The following is a 27,390-nucleotide window of genomic DNA, read 5'->3' as shown; positions in this document are numbered from 1 at the left end:
ATACTCTGCATGAATTATCTGGAATTTGATTCAAAGTGTGAATACTGTTCTCCATAGTTCTGGATATTTTTTTTTTTTCACCCATTAGATAGGCTGTTGTGCAGTCTCAGCAGCAAACCTATAACCCTGTGATTTCTAAAATTAGGATTTCTGTGAAAATTCTGAACTCTTACTGTTCGATGTGAAAGTAAGATTTATATTCCTGTCAAGAATCCTATTGATTAGAAAGTCATAGCTGCAGGGTTGTATGTTATCTCCTGCTCCCCCTCCCTCTGTCTTTTCCTCCCTGATACTTTTATATCTGCTCATCACATGCAGTACACAACATGCCTTGGGGGCTGAGTTTTTAGGAAATAAAGGAAACTTTGCAACACTATTTATTTATTTATTCCCCTCCCCCCCCCCCCCCCCCCCCAGCATAAGAAGATCTAGTTATTAGTGTTTTTATGGAGGATCTTATTTTTTCCTTTTTTTTTCCCCTTATTTTTATATTTATTTAGAATTTGTTTTAGTCTATCCATCTCTCAGTTATATTGATTTCTGAATTGTGCTATTGGATAGCATGAATCACAGTGGCATTTTAAATCAAAATTAGTGTTCTAATGCAGCTTTGAGCACACATTTACATTAGAATGGTTTGATTATTTGAAGTAACTAGCCTGTAAAACAACAAAACCAGATACAAATAAAAATACTTAGGCTTTTTCCCCCTTAATTTCATAATGAAATGTGCCCTTGATAGTAACAGGAAGATCATATAGACTTAAAACATATTTCTGGGTGAAAACTATTACTTTGAGGTAATTTTATTTCATTTTCTGTAATATTTGATTTGATGACTGCTCATTTTATTTCCTCATAGAATTTTGTTCACAGATGTCTTAGTTTCCACAGGTTTCAGTGTATCAATATGCAGGATTATATACATAGATAAATTTTCAGGAATAGGCCTATGGAAATGTAAGGAGTATGCTAAGGGGACTTCTCAAAAGTTCAAATTCTGATATTAAATGAGAGAAGTTTTACTGGTTGCAAGGAAGAAAAATATGAAAATTACAGAACTGAGGAGTTAAATCATTTATTGACAAGTTTTAGTATTTCTGGGCTCTTCCAGGAGACAGCTTTTCCCTGGAGATGTATTTGTAGTTTTTGTCATCCCTTGTCAATCTTTGTAAATCTGGACAAATTCTGAGCTTCTGGAAAGGTTACAGGGTTACAAATACTTGGTGAAAATAGGGTTTCATAGCGATTTTTTCTCAAATTGTCAGTTTTAATGGATGTGCTGTAACATTTATGGCACTGTACTTCCCAGTTACAGCCATTGCTGTTTTGGGTAAAGCAAATCAATCTCTCTTGTTTAATACTTTCCACTGGGGCAGAGTTTAGGTGATTGGACCTGTCCTGTTGGTGTTGAAACTGTATCTTTGAATGACGGGCAGGTTAGATCTCATGTTAGTGTATGTAACTTCCCAGGCATAAATCGGAATAATAGTTGTTTTACCTACCTGGGAAACATTAAAACGTTGAGAATGTCTGCTGTGGTATGTAAAAAGAAGAGCTACCAGAAAACTGTGTAAGAACTGGGCAAAAACTGGGTTTCAAGACTTCTGCAATGAAGAACACCTAGGTGGAAATGAGATGTTGGGGAAAAAAATCCTTTTTTTTTTAATAAAATATTTAGTAGTATATTTTATGTAATTGTAAGAAGGATAAATTCAAGAGTATAAAATGTATAGATCCATGGTATTCTGGAATGAAAAAGTAATGTTTTGCTTATTTTAATTTTGATATATATTCAGACTATTCATTTCTTAGCCGTACTGTTATTTCTTCTGAAGAGGTGGACAAAATTCTATTTTATTTATAAAATAAACCCTAGTTATTTGGTAAAATGTTCAATGTATGCAAGCTTTAAAAAGCTGTTTAATAATGTAAGTATCTGTGCATAAATAATAAGCACTTATTGATAGTCTGATTTACATAAGAAAAAAATTTTAAAATATCCAGCTGTTGTCTTCTATATAATTCTCCTCCACAGAATGGTATAATTCCTCTTACCAGATGGAAAAGCAGGTAAAAATATACTGGCTTATTAGTCAAATCCACCATTCTAATGATATCATCGCAGCTTTATTTGCAGGTCGCCGGGTAAATCTCTTCCCTGTTGTTTCTTCTCAGAGCTCTGTTTTCTGCTCTCTGGTAGGGGAAAAATTGACAGCAATCATATAACAAATTCACTTCATTAGAGTTTCCTTTATCAAAGAAACACACATGCATAAAAACCCCAAACAAACAAACAAACACAACCCAGGAACATTCTAGTTGATGGAGGATTAATAAAAAACTTATTCTTTGAATAACTACTTTTTCCTGATAGAGGGTAGAAACCATTTAATACTAGTTACTGTGGTGATCTGTGATTTTTCCAAAGTGAAGTTAAAAAGTATATTTAATGTTTTAAAATACTAGACGAAACTGTACTTTTTTCTTTTTTTTTCCCAAGATTTTGTTTTCATTTTTTCTGTAATATTAGTCTTATTCCACAGTTAGTTTTACATATTTGCTTGTACGTGATGAGATATTTTCTAGTTCACACTGAATCCAGTCCTTGAGTTTTCTGTTTAACAGAGAACTCTGACAGTCTCTGCATTTTTCTCCATTAGCTATGAAGTTTCAAGGAGAATTCCAGGAAAATCTGGCATGTAGATCAAGGTGGGTTTAGTGACTGCTTCTGTTCTTATTTAACTGCTGTAAAATTGTAGCTTGCTTCAGTAAGGATAGGTTCAAGCCCTCAGCTGTTTCTCAGAGACCTGGATTGTTGGGTTGCTGAGGAGAACAATAAAATAAAACTCCCGCTTCAACATTAAATATATGTTTCCAATGTACTAATTTTCTGCTCAACATATAGTAATTATTGCCAGATCTATCAAGAACTTGAGATAGTTTTTTTTTTTCTTTAGTTCATGTTTCTGGCATCAATCATATTTGCTTAAATTGCAGCTTTCATTTAAACAATATATCTAATAGGAAATCTTCAGAACATGACCCAAATGCACTGTAATGGCTTAAACCCTCAGAACACACTTGAAACATTTGAGATGTTATTTTTCTCCAAATTTTAGATTAAAATCACTCTTTGTGATTTGCAATGGGCCTTGTGCAGTATTTTTTTAAATGGATTTTGGCAGTACTGTGTGTCACTGTCAGCCTTTTTGTTGATTTTTTTTAAATTTTTTTTTTTTTTTTTTTTTTTCATACTGTGGTAGGCTCACACTCTCCTCTTGGTGTATTTCAGTATGTGATATGTAAAGTTCATGAGGTTCTCTGGGATCTCTCAGAGTTGCAGACTCTCTGTAAATGTGAATCAACACTTTTCAGAAGTATCGTTACTTGCAAGGATTACATTTTATTCAGGAAATTGTCCAACTTCGTAAAAATAGAGAAGAACTGGAGTTTGAATGTCGTGTATTGTTCCTAGAAGGCAGTGTTCTCGGTGAAGAAAAGAGAAGGAGCTGGTGGCAAAGGGAGCAGCTGCAAGCACTTAGCTGAGAGCTTTGTATATTGTTATTTTATTGTGGGCCAGTTGTGAACGTGTTAAAACTGGAGAACGCTGCAATATTGATATTGCAATGTAAAACTAGTTATGTTAGCAGGATGCTTCTTGCCAAGAGATGCATTAAAAATGGCATATTTAATTTTCTTCGGTGTTCTGTTCTGATGAAATATGCCTTTTATCTTTCTGAGTTCAGTACTAATTGTCTGGAAAATGGGGAACAGTTTGAGCGTGAGGGTTTCTCTTTGATAAGGATAAAGTAATTTTGCTTTTGGTTTCTAAGTTAGGCTCTTCCATGGCTGACTGTATGCACATATGTAAGCATGTCTTTTGGTTTGGCAAAGTCAACAGAGCAGAACATAAGAACCACTGGGCTTCACTTGTCCTCTGAGGTTTTTTATATTCATTATTTCTTCTCCAGCCTACCTCTGAAAATACAAACTGCAGAGTAAAACAGACTTTCTTTACAACTTTCCAGACACTCTTGCCTGTAAAATAGATATGCAAGCAGTGTGCCTGTCTCTTGTACCCAACTGGTTTATCTTAGTATTCGTGCTGGATATAGAGTTAAGTAATATCTTTTTTTGTTTCCTATTTGAAAAATATATGGTGCTGGATTTTCTTTCAAAATAAGTGAATCAAAATACTTTTGTTTTTAAAAATTGTTCCTCCTGTGCCATGGCCACGCCATTCAGTGATTGGCATTTGAATAATCTGTTTTCTTTAGTGCAGGATGTATCAGTGAGGCAGTGGAACAGCCTGCCCAAGTCTTTCCCCGATGACAAGCCAGTGAGACCTGTTTTGAATTCCACTGCTTAGGACGTGTCTGTTATAAAGCAAACCACTTTTATAAGAAGTGCTAGTGTTGCTATGGTCCTGATTGTCTAAGGATGTGTAGGTAAAGTAATGGTTTTTTGTATTATTTTTGTTATGACAGAGTAGCATAGCTGGCAAGAATAGACAAGTTTGCAAGTTCTTTAGGCCTGAAATAGATCCATAAATATTTCAAGATAAATAGAAGCTGAAGACGATTATTCTACCTTTAATTAGGTATGTATTGAGTCTGGACTGGGATGAATTTAGGAGTGGGAGTGATGCTGATGGCTTCTCTCATAGAGAAAAAAGAGAAGCAGGGGTAGCCTGTACCATGTGCAAGAGTTACTGGTAAAGGAGAGGAAGTGAGGTTATGACTGCCATAAACCTGCTTTGTTATTGAGGCTGATTTTTTGTTATCCAGTAAAGTTGTGCCTTCTCTCTTCTGTGCTTGTTTTTAGAAAGCATTTGGGAGGTTTTGAAGCTGTTCCTGTACAGCTAACGAGGGGGCAAAGGGCCTTGTGGCTCTGGCTGGCTTGCACTTGCCTTGGGCTAACTTTAAAGCAGAATTGCACATATCTGTCTAGCACAATGCTTTGCCTTAGTCTCAGACAGGTTTACAATAGGTTGCTAAGTCCTACAATTTGAGATTTGTTTTTTTTTTTTCCCCCCCCTCCAGGTCAAGCTTTTGAAAATTATGTGGGGGCTGTGCTGCATTGCATCCTTTAGGGTGTGCCACGAAGGCATCTCAACTGCTTCTCTGTGGCCAGGACTAGAACTGCAGTTTCGAGCTAGCAAGGCTGAGGCTTATGAAAAGTAACATAAGCCAAAAATCAGTATGAAACAACTCCTCTTATAATGCAACCAGCCCAGTGGGAGAGGTGCACGCAGTAACACCGATTCTTGGCACTGCTGCTTTGAGAAGGTGTAAAAGGAGACTGGAGCGTTTCTTGTACGGCAGCCAACATAGTGTTGTTCAGATTCCAGAAAAACCTTGTAGGAGGTTGCTGACAGTGGAGACCACCTTCTTTCCAACGTGCAATTCTACCAACCAGTTTTCTCTCCTAATCTGCATGAACCAATATCCCCATAGTTTATTCTTTCTGTCCAGATAAGATGCTGGGGTCTCCACAAATCATAAATACATCCAGCTTGAGTATCATGGTTGATAATTCTGTTAACCATTAATATAATTATTCTGTTCTTTTCATGCTGCTGTGGTTGGATTATAAAATGTCGTTTGTTCACAGAAACCATAAAAAAATCTCACAGATCATAAATTGTTATGTATAGGATAACATCTACGAATTACTTTAGTAGAGTACTTCTTACTACTCCTTATTAATGAACTTCCATGCCTCAGTATAGTCAGGCACTGTGTGCCTGACCTTACCATTTTACATCTTCACTATTCACTGTATCTGCTGTCAGATTCCAGCTTTTTTCAGATAGTAACAGCTTGTCTGCCTGATGTCCTGTGGTGTCTCACACCTTCCTGGTGAATATTTTGATCCAGCCATTTCTGTCCAGAGAAACTGTGTACACACCTAGGCCAGTAAATGGTTTTGATCAGCAAGTCCCAGTCATAAAAAACACAGGTAGGTGAGAGTGCAGGTAGCTGAGAAGGTCTCCAGCTGTGTTGTCCTTGGGCATCTAACTGCAACCTGCTATCTGTATGGGCAGTTGTGGTGGTCCTTTTGGATCTGGGAATTCAACTTGAGCAACTGGGCATCTAGCAATTTGGTGGTGAGATAAGAAGCGTTGCAGCGCATACGTCTTTTTGTGGATTTGGCATCTGATCCATTCAGTTTTCATGCTCTTCTTGTTCCAATGTGTCTCTCTTAAGGAGACAGTGCAGTTGAATTCTTCTCTCTGGGTAGTTGTCCTTCTTTGAAGTCTGTTAAATCTTTTGTTTTAGGCTTTATGCCATAAAATTAACTCCTGAAGATTTTTTTTTTTTAACAGTTAAAATGAGAGCTTTTTTTTTTCCCCTAAATCTCAAAGACGACAATGCTTAATCCTCCATCTCTTCCTAACCCAAACCCCCACTTCAATTTTTAAAAGTTAGAATATTTGCTGCAGGCAGGGGAGCAAAAATAACACAGATTTCCAGTGGAGCATGAAGTTGTTTGGGACTTCCCACTGCTTTGGTTAAAGAGGTTCTCATTATAGAAGGAAAAGAAAGTAATTGCTGGCTTTTCTGGCTACTCATCCTGCTGTCATCAGAAAAAAACCCTTCAGCTGAGTTGTGACTAACAAAATGAGATATTTGAGGGAGCTCTTTTTAGAAATTCTAGTATATACTGCCATATCATAACTGATTAAATTCAATGTGTGCTATGTTATAGTAACAACCTTCTGCATCAGTATTTTTATTGCTGACTACTAGTACTGGAGCCAGCTTTGGACAATTAACTATGGAGCAGAAGGGAGGAAAGTGATATTTCTTTTGTGGAAGGGGAATATTTACAGACAATTTTTTTTTTTCCAAAGATTTAAGAGAGAACACTCCCACAAAACATTTTGGAGGACAAAACATTTTCAAGGTCAGCATCTTCCAGAAAACAAATGTTGCTAGTAGAGTTTTTCATGGGCCTTTTATCTAGAACAAAGAATGTTACATTATTATTTTTTCCTCCGTGAAACAAAAACACTGGTTAGCTTTAGTATATAGAAGCATTTGAGAAATCAATGCTATCAGAGTGATTTTAACTTTTTAGTCTTTCTAAGGAGATCTTGACTAGTATGTGAGATACACATCAGCCTTAAGAATGGCTTGTCAAAATTTTGTGTCTCATGATCGGTCTTTTGTGCTGGAAAAGAGCCAAGGAGGAGAACCCAAGATTTTGCTGTCATGCCCCCTTCCTTGCCATTGCTCATAGTCCATATCAGCATCTTAGACAAAAGCAGTTCGTCAGTTGTAGGGAGAGGGAGGAAGAAGGGAAATAAGGCAAAAGAAGGGCTGACAGCAGAGTTGTTGTCTCCTAAATCAAAACTGTATTTAAAAAATACAGTTCTGGTTATGTAAAGCCACCAGTTTTGATGTGTTTCATAAACAGGTTCTTTTTATTAGTTTTCAATTTAGGATAAGATGAATCAATCAAAACTTCCAAAACTGTGACTGGAAAAAATACTTAGAATGATATTGAATCATGACAGTGATGACAGCAACAGCAAGAAGCTAAACAGGAGATAAGGCAGAATGTCTGTCAGATTTTAGGAGCCATACACCCAAATGTTCACGTGGCAAAGAACCTGATAGGGAGTGAAAACTCTGAATATTTCTGAGAAACCTTCCCCTCCCCTGGCTCCCCAGGAACCCCACTGTTGTGTTGGCCAAGCAGCTCCATCCTGAGGTGTCCTGCTGGTGTTGGCCACATTGGCTCCTACCCTCCGCCAGCGCTTTGGATTAACCAGCTGCTTCTTGCTCCAGCGCGATGCAACTGCTCATTGCTTACAAATGGGCACCGATGTGAGATGTTAAGTAGCAGATGCTGATAGACCATTTTGATTACTGTATCTGGAGATGCATTTATTGTTTATGATCTTCTTTGTACAGCTTCGCTTTTCTCCTGTGGTTTCTACCAAGGGTAAAATAGATACTTATGTTTTCTGGTAGAAGTGCTTAAAAACATTCTAGTAAAAAACTTTCATGAAATTCTTTCCCCTGAATCATTTATGGTGGCACTGTGCTGGGGAGCTAGCAAGACTTTTTAAAGTATTGTATTAGAGGGAAGGGGGAATTGATCCATTTTCATTAAATGATTAGCAACAGAAATGAGTTTTGGACGACTGTTTAAAGAGAGTAGAGTGATATTGTAAAAAGCATTAGGATTTAAATACATATATTGATTTAAATATGCAAAACTGGTATTTCATTATGTACTGTTAGACTTTAAATACTCTGTAACAGAATATTTTGCATATTTAGAGCAGGAAGAATATGTTGATGATAAACAGTAGGCCCAAGCAAATATTTTGTCTTATGAAATGAGAAGGGATCTACATGTAAGTTTTTCTTTCATGGGAAAGCAGTTTTATAGGGTAAACCTGTCCTGAACATCCATGTTTTCCTTATTTTCAGTGTACAAGCTTAATTTTAATTGTAATCCAAACATTTGATTCTTTTTAAGTGAAATGAACTGTGAATTTAACAAAATAGATTCTGTTAATCTTAATTTCATCTTAATAGATCTACGGTGCTTTTGGCTTTTCTCAGCTCTTTAAAATTGTTTCCATGTTCTCAAATCTTAACCCTCAAATAAAATATTATCCACTGTGCAGTATAGATTTGGGCTTATAATATACATCTGATAGGCTATTAGTTTGGTAATTAGTAATTGGCACAAAGGTTGTTAGAGTTGAAATAAACATCTGCTTTAATCAATTTGTCATTAAGCTAGTACAAGTATATAGGTAGCAGTGGGAAAAGAAAATACCAGTGTGATAGCTCATACCTCTCTATAAGCTATCAACACATACCTAAGGTTGAAATTAAAATAGTACCTGTTTATGTTACTTGATATGGAGGGCTCAGTACTCAACTTGCACAAAATACCATGTCCTGTTTTCTTTAAATATATTTTCAAAATCTTACAAGTAAAAGAAATGAAAGTATAATACATTGTGATGAAAACTGTTGATAGAAATGATTATATCTGTCAGCTTTGCCTTGTGATATTTATTCATTTTACTCACAAAGAAAGGGGAATTAAAACCAGTTTTTACACAGCAATAAGGAAATGCTAGGGCACATGGGTACTGGTGACGGTATTTGTTAGCAATCTCCTGGTGATGGAAAGACTGCTTTTTTTCCTCTTATGGTCTCTAATAGAAGTAATATGCATATTCCTACTGCTGTTTCCATTTTCTGCTTTCTTTTTTAGTCAATTGTGTACCTTTACAGATTTTTTTTTTTTAACTTTGTTGCCAGTTACTAGTTGCCAGTTACAGTAGTTGCTGAAAGTGTTAAAAGAAGTTTGCACATAAAGGATTAAAGATATGTATAGATAGAACAAAGAAATATATTTTGGTATTAAGACATGGCAGTGAGAAATGCACTACTTATTTCTTTTTTTCATGAAGCTGCTCATTATTATATGGACTAAGCACATCAATCACACAGTGCTAAATGATGCTTCAAGAGCCCTCCCTTTGGGGAATCTTCCATTTACAACAAACTTGCATTCTTCTGCAGTTGTATGTGCAGACACCTTCAAGTCAGGCAGGTTTTCTTACACTCTTCTGTTGATCTCATCCTTCCTATGTCCCTAGTACAGGCAGTGGTAGAAAAACTTTCTGTAGCACTAGCTTCAGTTTTAATGATCGGCTAACTAAAATTAGAGATTCTTTTTATTCTGTTATGCAGATAGGGGTACTACATGCAACATTTTAAAGAGATGCTTAGAAAATGTTGGCTGTTTGTATAATAGTTTAACAAGTAACATAAAGAAAAATAGGGGGCTATAAAAACTATTTTGTTTCAGAAATGGAATAAAGTCCTGGTCTGTTGATCACTTATATTATTATTCTTCCTTGCTGCAGATTTGTCTATTTAAGAGGAATGTGTTTCACTCCTGTTTACAAATCTAGAGATAGAATACTTGATATAATGTATTCCGCAGGCTGATCATATGTAAGCATACATGCTTAGATGAACAGCCTTTTTTCTTTGCCTTTTCATTCTTAGCCTGGATTATCATGTGAATGATATAAACAAAATATGAAAAAGCAGTAAGTTAAACAGTATTGCTGAAAAGCATCTTTAAATTTTGCCTTTTATAATATAAACTAACAAAATTTGACATGAAAAGTATGACTCTGTCATATGCAAGGTATTTTCGGGGAATGATAACAGAGAGGACATCAACAAATAGTGTAGGACCAACCCTATCTGTAGTCACCAGCTGAAAGATAATAATGTCTTAATATTAGAAATGCTCCCTTATTCTCCTCTTCTTTTGTACTGAAGAATCACCTTTAGAAAGTATAAAATGTAAATTGAGCTGTATAACCTTTGCATGCTTTGTGCTCTAATTTTTTTTTTTTTTTTGTGGATGTATTGAGAAGTGGTATTCTTTATCTAGCTTACTAGATAATGGGGCTGGCGAGCTTGATTACAAAGGCATAAATCAATCTAAGAGCCCTGATGATATCCTAAACTTCAACAGTGAAGCCTGAGTGGTTTGTTAGATTATCACTTCAGAAAGATTGATTTACAGCTTTAGTTCTCCATCTCCATCTATTATTTTTATATTACGAGAAAAGGAATTTTTCAGCAATTTAGAGAAAGAACAAAGTACTAGAAGTCAAAGTAAATACTTGGCTAGAAAAGCTGCTTTAAATAGTGACAGGAGTCTGATTTAGAATCAAAGCAAACTTATAATCAGTTCTGAAAATTTGCCACAACACTTTTCTTTCACTCACTGTTACACAGAGCAATGATAAATTTAGGAATACTGAATTTCAGCAGGAGGCCAAAGGAAGACCAGTGAAATTGCCAAACTAACATAAGAAATGTGTCTGGACTGTCACACTGTCCTGGAAGCAAAGTTGTTGGGCTGCTTACAGTGAAGTGACAGGAATTAAAAGGTAAAGGAACAGTCAGATATGCTAAAGGAGATTTAATAAATCAGATTTCAGAAAGAAGGTTTAACTTGTTTTTTAAAAAAATTTGGCCTGGAAATGAATTCTTACGAGATCTGGAGGGAGATGAGGGCAGCAATTACTTTTTAACAGATGCTTCAAAATGACTTTCTAATCCTGTTCTTGTTTAGGTCATTTTATCCTTTCTTACGTATAGTCTTGACATAATCACAGATTTGGGCCCTGATTCAGATAAATATTTATTTACACGATAACACCTTGTTACTTAAGTTTAAGAGGTTGTACTTCCCCTCTTTGTTACAAATTGGAGAATGTATGGTTTCCTTTTACTTTTTGCTTTTTCCTGCTCTTGGGAGGATAATTGTAAATTATCATGTATAGAATAGCAGCAAGAATTTCACAGAACTAGTCACAAAGTTGTTCCCATCCACTCTTAATACTTTGCGTCTCTTAATTTGTTTTCCTTTTCTCTATTTGTTGTTTTCTAGACTCGGTAAAGGTAAGGTTTTTGGAGGTAAGGTAGTGTTGAAGGTGACAAATGATGACTGTAAGAAATGAAAAAATACATAAATCAATCTACATGTTGAACAGAAAGATCGTCTCCTCTATGAATAAAAGAAATAACAACACACTAATACAAATGAACAACTTTACTGCTGTTCAGTGCCGTCCACATAAAAGTAAAAGACTTTTAAGATTCTGAGTGGGAATGCTTTAAATACATTCTATGGGGAAGATGCACATTATTATTTTTATTATTTTTTTAAGAGAATTTGCATTTATTGCTGAATTGTACTTAAGGATTTTTTTACCTTTTTCTGTTGTATTTAAACCACCCTGACATGTATAAAATCAAATGCATTTTCCAGCCTTGCTTTTAGGGTAGAAAAAGGATAAAACTTCATTATGCTTTTTTTCTTAATGCTCTTGTATTTTGTCATTGACTTTAACAAAACCTTTTCTGTACCATTAGTTTGTTGCATTTGTTCTGCTTTTTTTTTTGAAAATAGTTGCTTTTTTGAAAAGTGGTTAACTGTGTGATGTAATAAATGGTTTGACATTTACCCTTCAGAAGCTTTGAGTAGAGCTTTCTCTGTGCTCAGTTTTGTAGAATTGTATCTGCCCATTTTTCATCATCTGCTCAATGTTCTTAAGTATTCCTGTGCACTAAAAGTTGTTATAACATTGCAGGTTGTTTTGAGACTTAATTCTTATGCCACAAGATGTTTATTCTTTTAATTGAAATATTTGAACGCATGCTTACTCTATACCTGTCCTCAGATTTTACATTTGACGCTTAATTTCTGCGACCTAGAAACCTCTTGTCTTTATTATGTTTCTATCATACGAAATTTTCAGCAACATGGATGTCATTTAAGTACTGACCTTAAAATGAATTACAGTGAATGTTCAGCAAACAGTAGATCTTTCATTGGGGAAAAAATAATGAAAGAAGTGGTAGCTTGTGTTGCTTTGTTATAAATGTGATAGAAGTTCAAATTAAATTAATCCAGTTAATATTAGTGTGAACCCAAATATTAGTGTGATACATCTTCTTCCTCCATAGCGGATATATCAAGCTATACACCAGATATATCTAGCTTTATGTGTTTCTAAATAGTATATGGTATCTAGTTTTCCGCCTGCTTGTAATATAGTAGACTGTCATACGTTCTATTAACAAGCTGTAATTAAAGCCACCAGGTAACATGTTTTGTGAGCATTTTCTTCTGCACATTTTAGTCATAGGTAGATGTCATGAATATTCCTTAATGTTCCTACAGAAAACTATAATTCTTTCTTCTACAATCCAAGCTGAATTACTGAAATTTCCTTTTTTTTTTTTTTTTTTCTTTTTTTTTGGTTTGGTTTGCAGGAACACCTGCACATTTTGTTTTTAAAACAGAATATTTTACTCGACTTCTCGGATATTTCTTATGAGTAGTTTATGTGAATTTGTCATTTTGTCTTCTGCATGGTGCTCATTCTTCTTGATAGTAAACAAAGAAATGAATCCAAGATTGCTCATAAAATATTCTGCCATTTCAAAAATGATGTGGTGCTTAAGGTGCTTCTCCAAAGCCACTTTTGAAGTAGCACTCTGAAATCATGGGGTTGTTTCAGTTATATTTTCTTTAAAAATAAAAATCCAAAAGGTCACCAAAAGTGAGAGAGAGAAGATGGAAAGCTTAAAATTGTTGTACAGAAAGTGCCATTTTTTAAGCCTGTCTTTTGATGGTCGCTGGAGAATTTTAAAATTAAACCTTTAGTTTTCATCCAGGAGTGGAATGTTTGCTATAATGCATTAGGTTGTTCTGCAAACATGACATAAATATAGAGTGAATTCTTGGATTTTTTTTTTTCCCCACTCTCATCTTCCCAAAAGAGCATTCAGCTCAGAGTGCATTTCTGCACTCTGCTCTCAGTTGATTTCTCTCTTATTTATGGAAAATGTGACAAGTAGTTTGTTTTTCTGACATGATGGACAATTTCAGTCACCAGAATTGTGTTTCAAATGACATTAAAATATTTTGCATTTCTAAGTTGAGGGTCACGTTACAAATTATAGCATTAATTAGAAAAATGATATGAAAACAAGTGGGAAAAAAGACCTTAGGAATGTGAGAGAAATTGAAGAGAAGATTGTATTTTAAATCATTTAAAAATCACCTTAGTAATACAGAATATATATGTTTTACTGGTAAGTATTGTAACTGAGTTTTTCCTCTTAAGTACCAATTTTGAGATTATCTTTCACTTAAAAAAAATCTGAATATTTCACAATATTAAAACCATTGGCTAAATACTTGGACTGAAGGAGTTTATTATTCTTTGACTTAAGCAAAATGACTTGGGATGGATTTTCATGCTGGCACGCAGAACAAATTTAATTCAAACTGAGATGAAAGGCGGTTAATGTAATTGTAGCCTATTATCCTATGCAGGCTCGAGTTAAGAAGCAAACCAACAGACAGAAAATGATGGATAGAAAATAGAAATGCTCAAGGCTGGTGAAATAGAGACTTGTGAAGGGATTATGCCATAACTGTTCCCACACAGTCTCTGCATCAGTAATATCCCACCTCTACGGTATGTTTAGATTACTAAACAGGATTGTTGTATGCCTCTTGGGTTCTCTTTATTTCTTTTTTGACGTCAAAATGTCCTCGTTAAGTAAATTTCAGTACTCTGTAATCCTGATTTTTTTTTTTTCTTTTTTCTTTCCCTGCTCTTAATCTACCACATTCGTCAGTCCTCGGGTTGTGGTAAAGCATTCTGTTGTAGCACTTTTTTAATTTGCTATCACACTGAGGGAAGTGGTCGGTCACATAAATAGTTTAAGTTTTTGATCCTAAGCATGTCTGTGGGGCTCATTGCTAGCAAGAAACTATTTTTACTACAGTAGTCAGTTAAAAAATAGTAAATAATAATCAGTTCTCAGGTTTTCAACTGTAAGAATGGCTGTTTTGTTTAGCACAGCCCTTTGGAAGTAGCATATTTCAGGTGAACAGGTGGGTTTTTTTAGGACCGCATTCTGACAGTTTACCTGTTATCATTATTCCATTTATTTGTTCAGTAGCCAGTATTTGGGTTTTTTTTTTAGAATACATACCAAATTTTGCAATGAAAGCTTTTAAAAATCAAGAAGACATGTCTCAGTCTCCTCAGAATACCTATGGAAAGGTGCTAAGTTGTGGAGTACTTAGAAACATGTTAATTATAAAAATATTTGGACAGGTTTGTCGCCATTGGCATAGCCCAGGGAGCAAAGAAAGCATCTTATTTCCTGTAAAATAACTGATTTTACCTAGTCTAATACATACATCTCACGTAATTCTAGCAATAACTAGTTCAAGCATGTAGTGTGATGTTTACAAAATATACGAGATCACTTACGAATCAGAAGTCCAACTAAAGCTGCTGTCTTATAGCCTCTTTGTAGAGGGATTGAATCTTTGAGGTGCACAACTGGGATGATAAAATGGCATTTTGGGGAGTGTTGGTTTTGGCTTTCCCAGACAGTTCCAGCTGGGATATAAGAATTTTCTCATCCATTGCAGGTTATATCGCCAGAGCTCTTATAAAGTTTTTTTTTTCCTTATTCTGTCATTGTTTATGGTGAGATTTTGTGCCTGTTGTTCTGAAAAAATGCTTCATTCTGTGCATTGCCCTTTGGGAAGTGGTTGGGATTACTCGCAGAGTGAAGTCTGTTCTGCACCGTGCTCACACAGGAGCAAACGTTGCTTTCCATGGTTGTACCTGCAACCTGCCTGTCAAACCCAACGTACACAGGGTTTGAACGGATCAAGACTGACAGACCAGGACTCCTGTTATGAATTACTTCACAGTCCCCTGCTATGAGGCTATTGTGTCATTTTAGTCAACTTTTCATTCCTTTTTTACAGCCTTTGTTTTAAAGTGTTCTTCTTGAAGGGCAGATAACTTTTTGAGGGGAGTCAGCCAAGACTGGAAGTGTTGGCAGATATAGTATTGTTGTTGCAACATAGACAGTAACATATATTTCCACTTATTTGGCACTTCATACAGAAGTATCAGTGGCATCTCTGCTCCAGGAAATTAATGAGATTATGTGCTATAATGGACTAATGGAGATTGGAGCTCTTCACAGGAGAGGAATCAGAATAAAGCGCACGTGTTTATTTATCTTCACACTTTCTTCAACCATCTATACTCTTTTATATGTTCTGTTTTTCATAGATATTTCTGTATCTCTTGGATTGGTATCTTTTTTAACAAAGTAAAATAAATGCTGGTGCAGGCTAGATGGGGTTGATATCCTAGATATTAAAAATGACTTAAAAAGAGGCTAGATGGGGTTGATATCCTAGATATTAAAAATGACTTAAAAAGACGCCAGATGTGGTTATGATGGAACAGTGGTAGGCAATAAGGCATGAATATGATGGATGTTGCCATGTTGGGGGGTGGAGAAAGCTCAGGAAAAGAACTTGTCAGGATATATGGGATAGATTTATAGGTGCTGGAATGGTCTGAAGGACAAAATTGTAGTTTTAAAGACCAGAAGGACAAGAAGGAAGCCAGGAGTCTGCAAGCTGCCTTGCCTCCATATTTGGATTAAAATCATCACTCTCCCATGGGTCACTTGTGTGTTTTTGGAGGTGAGCTCACCACCCGTTGTTGTTCAAGGAGGAGGTATGATTCTCTGACAATTTCTGTAAATGCCACATGAAATAAGTATGCTAAGTCAATATTCTGAATATGCTTTCTGAATATCTAGATAGAAACTCCTCAGTCATCTAGGAATATTGAAAGTAATTTGAAAGTATCATGCAATAGCTAGAGTTTTGGCCTCCTGAAAGTAAGAATGATACCTTGCCAGTTGCATTATATATATTACAGTCTAATTGCTGTGGACATTTACAATACATTCACTCTGACTGTCAGGGCCTGTCAGAATATTTAATGTTGCTGCAAAGCTCTCTCTTCTGCTTTTGAGGACTTGTTTCTAAATAACAAAAATATACAAACAGCCTTGGAAACTCTGAGAACATCAGGAGCAATGAATAGCATGAGAGATGATTGCATGAAAATTGTTTTTTTTTAATGCCCTTCCTGTTTGTTTTAAGTACATCTTTTTCATTTTGAAATTACTGGCAGAAGAGTTAATACCTATGAACATGATTTTTGAAATGCAATTAACAGTGCTATTTGAACAGCAAGATTTTGAAAAATGAAGAAATTTAGTCATTTTAGCTAAAGAGCTATGCCTCTTGTTTCCATGGTTTTATGAATATTCTTTTCATTAAATCTTAGTGAAAATAAAATCAGTGTTCCACTGAGGAGAACTTTATATTTAAAAGAATTGCAAAAGAAACTGTTTACAAACTACTTATGCTTAGGGATGCAGATTTATGAATACTGTTGTTAACTTTTCATTGATTTTTTTTTTTTTTTTTTAAATCTTTTAAAATAACAAAACGCATGTAAATTTTGTGAACTGTTCACTGATTTTCGCAAAGTAAAAATTTAGGAGGAGCTGCGTTTCGCTTCAAGCAGTAATAAGTATTCATAAACGGTGGATGATTGTTTTCCCATTGCTGCTTCAGTTTTTTTCTAGCTGAAAGAAGTGAAATAGTTGAGAAAACTATGCTAATATTTCTTGGAGATATGGTTCAGTTCAGTGTAAAAATAGTGTCTTATTTCGAGCTGTTGATGATATTTCTAACATTTACTTTCTAAGGGCTGGAGAAATTCTGAAATAGGTCAAAATGCAGGAGAAGAAATATATGTATTCCTCCTTCGCTGTTTTGAAAGAAGAGTTCTGCTAGGCAGGAATTCTACTTTTCCAAGTTCACCCTTTTACACATGTAGAAGTTTGTGTGCGTCACTGCCAAAAACATGGTCATTCATAGAAAAAGGAGAGTGCCAGAGGTAGAGGATAAGGCCACAGACATGAGATTTCGTGGTTCAGAGAAAGCAGCATTGAATCATTGGCACATGAAATCCATTCAGTCTGATTAATGGAGATTTACAAAGATATTTTTTTGTCCAGATTGTTCTAAATGATGGCTATAGGTTACTTCATCCTTGTATAGAAGAAGTGGTGAGAGGATAATCTCGAGTTGATTAGAAAATCTTATTATATCTCTTAACTAATTTATCTTAATTATATAAATATGCGATGTTTGTCACCTCTTTGAAAGTTGGTTTTTTTTTCTCCAGTAGTACAATACATTCAGTGATTTGAAACAGCATTACTTCAAAGAGTGTATGAAACCCCTATAATATTATTCTTGATCTTGCAGGGAAGAAGGGTTTGAATAGCATGAGGAAAATCTGGAAATGAAAGATGCACTTAGGAAGCGAAAATGTTTTAGTTTTTCTTTTGGTGAGATCAGCTGAGATTTAAAAAAAAAGAAAAAAAAAGTATTGTTGGCATAGGCCTTTTTCATTAGATGAAGAGACAAATTAATCTGCAGAGAAAACATCGTCTCAAGACATTCTTATGTGGACTTACAAGAAAAAACACCCACAAATAAATCATTTCCCTACATTATTAAAAAGTCCTAACTGGAAACATAAATCTGAGGTACCTTTCACCCTTTTAGGTTATCATTATCTCAAGAGGTAGGCTGATAATTCTTTATATCTGAGATTGCTCATGACTGGAAGGATCTTGGCACTGAGAGAAGTGAAAGTGTCCAAATTTTGCATTAGAACCAAAGATGCTTTGTTGTAGCTTAAAAAAAATTTGAGAGAACTATTCACATAATTCAGTGTTACTGAAAAAGATTGGGACAATGTAGTGCAATGTCAGTACGGTCAAGAAGGAGACCCTTAACTATGACGGATATATTTGCATTTTTATATTATTAGTTTGTGTATTTCACTGCAGGATTCTTAGTACTTCTGTGGAAGAATGATGCCACTTCTGAATCTTTTAAACATGCTTGAACTCCCAATACATGAGACACGCTGATGTAGGAAAACTTTGCTGGTTGTGAGGTCGCTCATGTTCATTGCTATTGAGCACATCTGTTTGCCTGTATTGATGGTTAGAAGATGTGCTCGTTCTTTGGTACTTGTGTGTAAAAGCTATTGAAACCAAGCAGGCCTAAGTCAAGACCCGGGGATTTTTGTTCTCTTGCATCTATGCACAAGTGTGAATTGAGATTCTTGGTGTCAGTCACTCGCTGTTCTGGACCAGTTAGTAACCCATGAACAGCTGAGGCTGGTGCTTTCATCCGTGATCCACCACTCTTGAGCTGAAAATCTGCAGTTTCTATGCATCACTCCAAAATGTTATGAATTGCAGCCAGTTACAGTTATTGACTACAGTTAAGCACATACTTTGGCTAATTTTCTCATTGCTGGACAGGTACTTTTTGAATATGAAGTCTTGCATGACTTTCCAGAATGGGTACCCAACAAGCAGGGTTAATACCCATGTGTGAATCTCTGCTGAGCTTGTGTTACTACATTGTTATTATTAAAGGTTTGTCAGCTGTATTTAATTATCTGCAAAAGCTGTAGTCACAGCACCATGGGCGTATTTTTAATGCTGGGGATGTAGTAATATGTAGTAGTATGTAGTAATGCTTCATAGTCCACTTATGATGCCACAGGACCAACTATATGACTAGAGAAGCCTAAGTTTGGCTTTACAAAAGCTGTTTGAACTTTGGTTACGATGCGTTGCCGATAACCAAATTATATTAAATAGTATTCCACTATTCAAAAACCCCATAGCATCATATAGCTGTGGTATCAGGAATGCCCTACAAGATCAGAAACTGGAAGAAGTAGATCAGAAGCAGGAATCAGTGAAGGAGGACAGAAAGACCAAGACCACTGGCTACATAGGGGACAGAATGAGAAGTAAAGGCTAGAACAGAGTAAAAGATGAGTAAAAGTTGAACAGTCATCCTAGAAGATATTCTTACCTATCTAAAAGCTGGGGCAAGCCACTGCTCAGGGCTCAGGAATAGTCTACTAAGGCCATTAGCCTTTATTTTTCAGAAACCTCTTGTAGATGAAATGCTGAGAACTCAAGCAAAATCCCAGACCTGTCTATGACCAGCTGCAGATCAGAAAGATCACGGCTTTTCCCCAGACTCTTTGGAAGTGGCCTGTGTTAATTTGCACGTATTACTAATCTCATATTCTGACGGACAAAATGTGAGATAAGGATCATAAATCTCTACTCAGTATAGTTGGCAAGCTTGAGCCTGGGCCAGAACAAGATACAGTTGCCTCAGCAGGGAATCAGTTGAATAAAATACTGTCTTTTAGAGTGGTCTGACGTACATTTTTGTCGTCTTGAGAGTTTGGCATTAGAGACAAACTCAACTAGAGGAAACACCCGATCTACTTAGGTTATTCTTCCCCTGTTCCTCTTTTTTTGCTTCACTTTTAATTGAAAGGAAAGGTTTACCAATTAGTGGTGGCAGCAGAACAGCAGAAAATCCTACCTTCATGATGAAAGCTTACATGAACTGTTACCAGAAGGTTTCCAGCTGATCAAATCACTAGTCTAGAAAGGTGTAGATCTAGGTTGATGTTATATTCTTACAGTTCAGGTGACGAGCTTGAAGGTATACCCTTTCTTAAGGGAGGTACCAGTAAGCACAATAAAATTAGACATATGTTCCTCTACTGCCAGTTCCTTAGCTTTCTTTAGGTTGGAAGACGTAGATATAGTGCACAAGATCATACAAGTTGCTAAGCTTCAACACAAGGTCATTTGTACGCTCTGTCTTACAAAAAAAGCCTTCCATTCATTAAATAAAACCCCTGTGAATATTGATTTAAACATATACTCTTGGATACATTTATGGTATTTAAAGAGAAAGCCAGAAATTATCAATCACTTGGTCATAAACATGAGAATTGTTTTTTTAATGCATTTGTCCATAACGTTTATTTTGAACTACCAGGAAATACAGACAGGAAAAAAAAAGAAAGTAAAATAAAGTGGTTCAGTTTTGAAAGAATAATTGAGAGAGAGGTTGGGGAATAACTCCTAATAGCAGGCCATCAGCAGGTCAGTGAGCTTGATGAATTGAATACTTTTGTATTGGAACAAACTGTAGAACTTGTACGTAACCTGGTAAGAGCCTTCCTCCATTTGTCCATGTAAATGGGAGCTGTGTCTTTGGAGACATGCCAGAGTGGAACAGCTCATTCATTATTACCACTTAAAGCAAATGATCATAGCCCTATGGCACATAAAATAACGAGTGTAGCTCCCATTTCACAGATACGAGGCATATATTATGCTTCACATATGGTCAAATGTGTGCTGGCTTTTGGAAGAGGTACAAAAATTACTGCAGTGAGTAAAGCTCATAAGGAAATAATTCAGCGAATAGAAAATTTTGTAATTGGAAGCATAATTAGTGACTAATGCAGAGCAATACATATACTTAATGAAATAGGATAGGATGAAAAGGTAAAACTAAATTTATTCAGAACCTAGCATACATGCTCACGTGAATAATCTTAGATGTATTCCTAATCCTATTAGTTTCATCTTTTCACTCCACTAAGTGTTTAAACAGCATCTTTCATTTAAATTGAAGTAGGCTGCCCTAACTAGTAAGAACTCCACCTCCTGCTGTTCCTAATACACATTATGAACGTGTTCTGTACCAGGGGACAGAGGAGGAAGTGTAAGAGAGGTGGTGCAGGGTTCTTTCTGTATCTTGATAAGGACTGGCAACAAATGGCATAAAAAACTAGCTGTTCTAATGAGATGGAATAAAAAGAGGAATACAAACAGCAGGTAAATCTTATGCCTCTTTGGTTGCTGGGAGCCCGAGGTCCATGCAGCATGGGATAGACCCAGTGTGGATTTTCTCCTGGTGTGCTCTATGCATCCCATCCGTGGAGAAGTTCCTCTTCCCTCCCATACCATGCTGCCTTTTATTTTGTGCAAAAGCAAAATCATACATTCCCCCCCAACAAGCTGGAAGGTTGTCTGTGACAAGAGCTGGCATGGGGCCTTCCAGCACCTTCCTGGCAGCGACTGCTCCTGCTCAGGACGGGCTTCTCCAGCCTGACGAACAAGGACCAGCACATCAGACATGCATTGCCCAAGATCACTGTCTCCTTGAGTTCAATGTCTTTTTGTGGGGCTCCCAATACAGAAAGTATAATATATATGATAATATATCAAAACACTTCGCTGTGGTGTAATTCACTGTTTTTTTTCTATTATGTTATGCATATTTTATCATTTCATCATGCATTATGCTGAAACAACTGAAATGGATGGCTATAAAATCGCATTGCCTTTTTCTTTTCAAGATTCTTGAAGGTCACTTCTATAATTGGCAGGGAATTAGTAATTATTTGGATTTGAATGAATACTTACGAATACTCGTATATTGCAAAATATTCCGTGCCTAGTAATTTTTGTATTAAGTATTCTTTTGTGTGTTCTTTTAAGCGGTGAAACCTGTAGTGCATTCGACAGATTTTATATATATTTTTATTTTATGTATTCTTGTGTTATTTCTGTAATATAAATAACAATGTAAATGCCAGAAAGGTAGATGTGATGCTGAAAATGCCTGGGTTCTGGTAATTATTGATCCATGGGAGATGGTTTCATGTGATTAGAAGGGTAGCTGAATGGAGTAAGGAAGCTGTATGGAAACAGCTTTCCTTTTCATAAAGATTTTCCGGATTTTTTTTCTTTTATTTTAAAGTTTGGTTTTGTGTTGGGGCCAACTAAGCTTCTTTTAGACCCTGGGTCAGATCACCACAGGTGAGTGCTGTGGATGGGAAGAGTTTACAGCAGAATTTGTTTAGTCTCTCCTGATGGAAGGTTGTAGAGCTTATTCTTGGTGGTGGTTGGGATGTTCCTCTTCCATGTTATACATAGATTAGTGCTATTATCAGTGAGCAGCAGGGTAGGTTTCTTGCCTTCTTCCTCAAACTCTGAATACACAGTTATTTGTATAAAATATGTTTTTGTCTTGTGGTATAAAAGCTCAGCATATTCTGAAGACTACCTGCATTTAATATTCTACTTTGCCTTTGAAACAATTCAGAAGGAAGAAAAAATTTCTCTTACGATAATCTCTGTCATGTTGTTATAATTTGTTAGATGATATACTGTCTCATTTGTTTGACAGTCTTACAAGGAAATAAAAGAAAATTCTTTTAAACTCTTCATTCAAAAATGATCCTTTTCCCTTAGCTCTTTCTTCAGAATTGTCAACCTAAAGACGCTTTCAGACACGAGTCTATTTTGTACAGGAGTAATCTGTTTAAGTAGTGAGCTGTTCTTTCAAGAATTTAGTTATCTTGTGATGTTTAGAAAAATGCACGTCAGACAGACCAAAATTATTACTTGAGGTTATTTTCTTCTTTCCTTTCTAAGTGTGTGCATGCAAGAGATATTTCAGCATCAATCCCTCTTCTAAATTCTGTGGAAAGGATGGTAGGGCGAGAATGTCTGTGTGGTCAGGACCATGAGTTGTGTGCTGCACTTTGACTTGAAGCGTATGGTTTTTTGGTTTCTTGAGTTTAAGCAAAAGCTTTCTATATGAAAAAAAAAAATTGAATTTTTGTTTAGCTGACCCTTCAAAGAGCAGGAGTGGGCAAGGAAACTGTAGTTGGAAACTATAGAAGAGACCAACAGAAATACAAACATTCTGTAGTCTGCAACTTATCAAATGATATGACATGCAAGTTAAAAGGTTTTTTAATGTTACTTACAAATAAAATAACACCAAAAAATCTCCTTGCGATTTAAGTTTCTAAGAAAGAAGTAATGGAAAGGTGGTCCAAGCAATTGAATGATCCAGATTTCCTCTGGGAAAAATATTTATATGGAATTTAATAGGTAGTGCTAAACTTTCTCTTTGTTTTATGTGTTATTCTGTATATTTAATAGGAAATTATAATCTTGCCAAAGACTTCTGTGGAATAGCCAAGAAAACCGAAAGCATAACAATAATTTTCTATTAAGGTACTTGGCTTTTTTAGAGGAATGTTATATAACTCCACTTGATCACTGCAAAATTCTGTAGAATATTTAATGTATATGAAAATAACTTTATATCTTACCAACAAGAAAGATATTTCTCTGGCTCTTATCATGCACACGTCAGCAGCAACAGTACATTGTATTCAGTCTAAATTTCACCTAGTGCCTTAGGTGTTCAGCAAAGAGAAGCAGTTGCCTCTGAAGTTGAGTAGCTGAGACACTGCTGTGCTTACAGGTCTATGTATGTGGCTGCAATTTGTGTCCCCAGAGCCCGTTCCCATGGTCTAGTTGAAGCTACACAGCTTAGGACGTGCCTTTCTAGAGGAGACAGCATGGCTTTGAGTCACCTCGAGGTCCTCTGATGCTGTGAAAATGTAATCATTATTTTATGCTTAGGAGTATTTTGTGGGTTTGGGGGTTTTTGTTGTTGTTGAGGTCTTTTTTCATTTTAAGAGTTGGAAATAATATGAAGGATGAATTGCAGCCCACCAGAGTGGTGTTTGTGTGGCTAGAAAATGGAGAATGTATGTTCTGTTACTGAAGGGATGGCATGAAGAGGTGTGGAAGGTGTCTGAGGGTGCAAAGCCTGGTCTTGTGCTGTTTTAGGACTGTGCATGTTGGAGGGAGACATATTTGGGAATGTCTTCTCCAGTTGATGGGTGGATGATCATCCTGATGGATGATCAGCTGTTGTCTTGAAGAGGGCCAGATCAAAACCCACCCAGGGAGACAGCTATTGCTGAGGTGACCTGGAGAATGAGAGATCGAGTGCTTGGTCTCCCTGCCTGTCTCTCTGTTGTTCAGTAATGGAGACCCACAACCTACTGCAAGTCCTACAGTAGGCAGTGGCTTTATGCATGTGACTGAAATTCCTTATTCAAGAGCCCAAGTCACTCTGGGTTTCATTTATAAGGAGAGGTGCCTCTGATAGTAGCACATCCTAATTAAGAACTATATAAAATACTTTATATTTTCATGTATTTGTGCCATTGTTAATGAAACTCATACTATTTGGAATAAATATTCTAGCTGCATTTTTCTTAAAACTATACTGTGTTTAATGGGAATGTTTGGTTTTGTCTTTTTTTTCTCCCCCTGCAGCTGTGACTCTGAAAATAGGTATCTTGGAAATCCGCTTAGGGGAACGTGCTACTGTGAGTACCTATGTTTTTAATATTCAGTGATTAAAAGCTGTTTACGTATTATGTGATAATTTAATTTCCTTGGAAAACCAAAATATTTTTCTTAAGATCTCCTAAAGCCGGGCATATTGATATTTTGACTGAAAAATAAAAAGCCCTACTGGGATTCTCTGTTGATTTGTCCACAAGAATGCAAATTAAAGTCTACTAAAAGTTGATTGCTTATGCCTGTGTTAGAGGGACTGACTAAGCCATTGGGATGTTCTCTGTATGTCAACATATGTGGACAAAAGGAATAAGTAACTGTGTTATTGTTTAAAAGATAGAATTTGTGGTGGGGAAATACAAAGAGGCTGAACAGCAGCCTATGGGGACAGAGTGATTTAGCCAGTCTGCCTCCCAGGGACACGATACACAGCTGCTCTCTCGAGTATCATAAAATGATACTGTGTGTTGTCTACATGTTCTTTTCGTTATAGAAAAGGTGCCTCTGGCAAATTTATTTTAAAGCATTACATTTTGATAGTCATAGTGAAAGACCTGAAGGGATGAGAATGCTTATTACCCACGTGCAGAAATCCCTTAGTGAGCTCTGCCAATTTTACTGTGCCAATATCGATGTTAAGTAGTAATTTTAATCATCATAAAAATGCATGTGATGGTGGAGAACTCTTTTAACTTTTGTGACTTTTGCACATACCTGCTCAATGTCAGACAATTAGAACAATTTGTCTATTGTTTCCTAACAACATCCCTACCTCAAACTTAAATTTACATAAATGCATATATCTGAATAAACTTATAGCATGCATTCTGATCTTTGGCCTTGGTTTTTAGCATTTCATTTTAGAATGTACACAAAAGCTTTGTTTTAGAATCTCCTTAAGGCATCATTTACCTAAGAAACAAATGTTTCTTTTCTTTGCTAATGTTTCTTTTCTACCTTAAATTGTCTGCATCTGCAAGGTATGTTTTACAGAACAAAATTGACACATACTATATTACAGATGCTGACATATCCCTGGGCCTAAAACATTTATTCCTCTTTCCAGGTATTAAAGAAATTTGGCATCAGTGTTCTTCTTTTTTTTTTTTTTTCTCATTAAACTTGAAGATAATTATTAAATATTGTATTTTGAAGAGACTGTTAACATTGTTGACAGTTTACATAAAAGAGACCAATTTGAAAATATTATGTTCTAAAGACACTGATCAAATAAATTCAGTTCCATTTGTTGTCTGTCACATGAGAAATTTTTTTTGTTTCAAAACAAATGTCAGTATTTGGAACAAGGAATTTTTGTTTCTATGCATTTCATACATTTTGTAGACTTAGAACTAGATAATGAGTACATAGGAAATTCATACTATGAAAAAAGTGCTCTATAAACTATTTTGGATATGTATATTAACAGCTTAATTGTTCTTTATAAATAAAAGTTATTACACTTAAGAGTTGGAAAAGAAATGACAGTGGTGAGATTTGTAGACCTCAGGCACCTCCATGAAAAACCTTATTTTGTTGCTATCATGCTGCAGGTTGAGTCTATAAATCATGTTGGAGACAAACTGTACTATATTCAAGATACCCTTTCACCTTTAACATACTACTATTGTTTATCTTCTGTCACATTTCAAAATATTTTAAAGATCTTGTTATTCTGGAATGATAAATCTTCTTTTAATACTTTCAATCATTTAAAATAACACATATAAATGATTTTTGGAGTTATTTTACCTGGAGGTAATAAGGAGCCTGTGCTAATTTATAATAATGAAATTCTGTATTTCCTACATTTAGTGGCTGATGCATCGTAATGGGAAATAATTTTTTAATTTGTGGATAACTGACTGGCCTAACATTTCAATGACAATTGCTTATCAGCACTGTTCATTACCTGCTAAATCATGTATTACAATATTGATATGTCATAGACATGCTCTGATTTCCTATCTGTATAAGTATTTTAAAATATAGCCTTACAATGGACTGTAATTTCTATAAGAAAATGTTTCACTTTTGTACAAGACAGGCATTTGGATGGTATTTTTCTGTGCTTATTTCACTACTCTGTAAGAAACTTTCTCCTTTGACACTTATATTGTTGGTTTCATTCTCCCTCAAGTGAAGAATATTCTTATTTTTTTTACAGCACAGGAATAGTTGTTGCTCAGGAGGGAGGAAAATACTGAGGAAACCAAAATTTTATATAATTACGAGCAGCAGAGATTTATGAAAAAGAAAAATTCTAGGTGTATTTGTTTTTAACATTTAGAATGAAATTCATTGAATGGAAGCAAAATGGGAACACAAGTTGTAATTTGCTGTGTGGTTGGGATTTTCTTCAGGAAAACTTTTAGTCACATGCTTGAGTTTAGCCATCTTCACAAAGACCAATTCTAAGTTTCAAATTTAATCTTTTTTTTTTTTTTCTTTCCCCTTCTCCCCACTGGCACAAATACTATCCTAAATTGGAATGCTTTTCTAAGCCAAAACCTTAGAATTCAATCCTGAGCGTATAGGCAACTTTTGTCTGATATTGGCTGACCTCAATTTCTTCTTAACAGCAGGATGTAGACTGGGAGTACTTGTTGCCTCAAAGGAACTTTCCGCAACTTGTGATATTGTGAATGCCCACTGCCCTATAGAAGTTCAGCTGTTTTAATGACTTTTGGCTCTCTGCTTATCTTATCTAGTCCTTGCCTAGTCCTCTTCTCCCTCTTGCCATCCTCAACATAGGAAGGGGTAACAGACTGACATAGGTACTGATATTAACATCAATAGATTAAGATAG

The 27,390-nt window shown here is 35.7% G+C and overlaps 1 protein-coding gene across 2 annotated transcripts in view; it reads left to right on the top strand.

Annotated features, from left to right (window-relative positions):
* Positions 1-27,390, top strand: part of ATRNL1 (attractin like 1) — a 491,115-nt gene that overhangs the window by 152,075 nt on the left and 311,650 nt on the right. For both annotated transcript variants that reach the window (XM_065639123.1, XM_065639122.1), the window contains exon 21: positions 24,555-24,607. In XM_065639123.1, coding sequence (XP_065495195.1) covers positions 24,555-24,607 — 53 coding nt within the window. The remainder of the gene's footprint in view (positions 1-24,554; positions 24,608-27,390) is intronic.

The sequence above is a fragment of the Caloenas nicobarica genome, chromosome 7 (assembly GCF_036013445.1).
Source record: "Caloenas nicobarica isolate bCalNic1 chromosome 7, bCalNic1.hap1, whole genome shotgun sequence".
NCBI classification, from domain to species: domain Eukaryota; kingdom Metazoa; phylum Chordata; class Aves; order Columbiformes; family Columbidae; genus Caloenas; species Caloenas nicobarica.
Note: the sequence above shows the minus strand (reverse complement) of the source record. Positions and strands in the feature narration are given on the sequence as shown.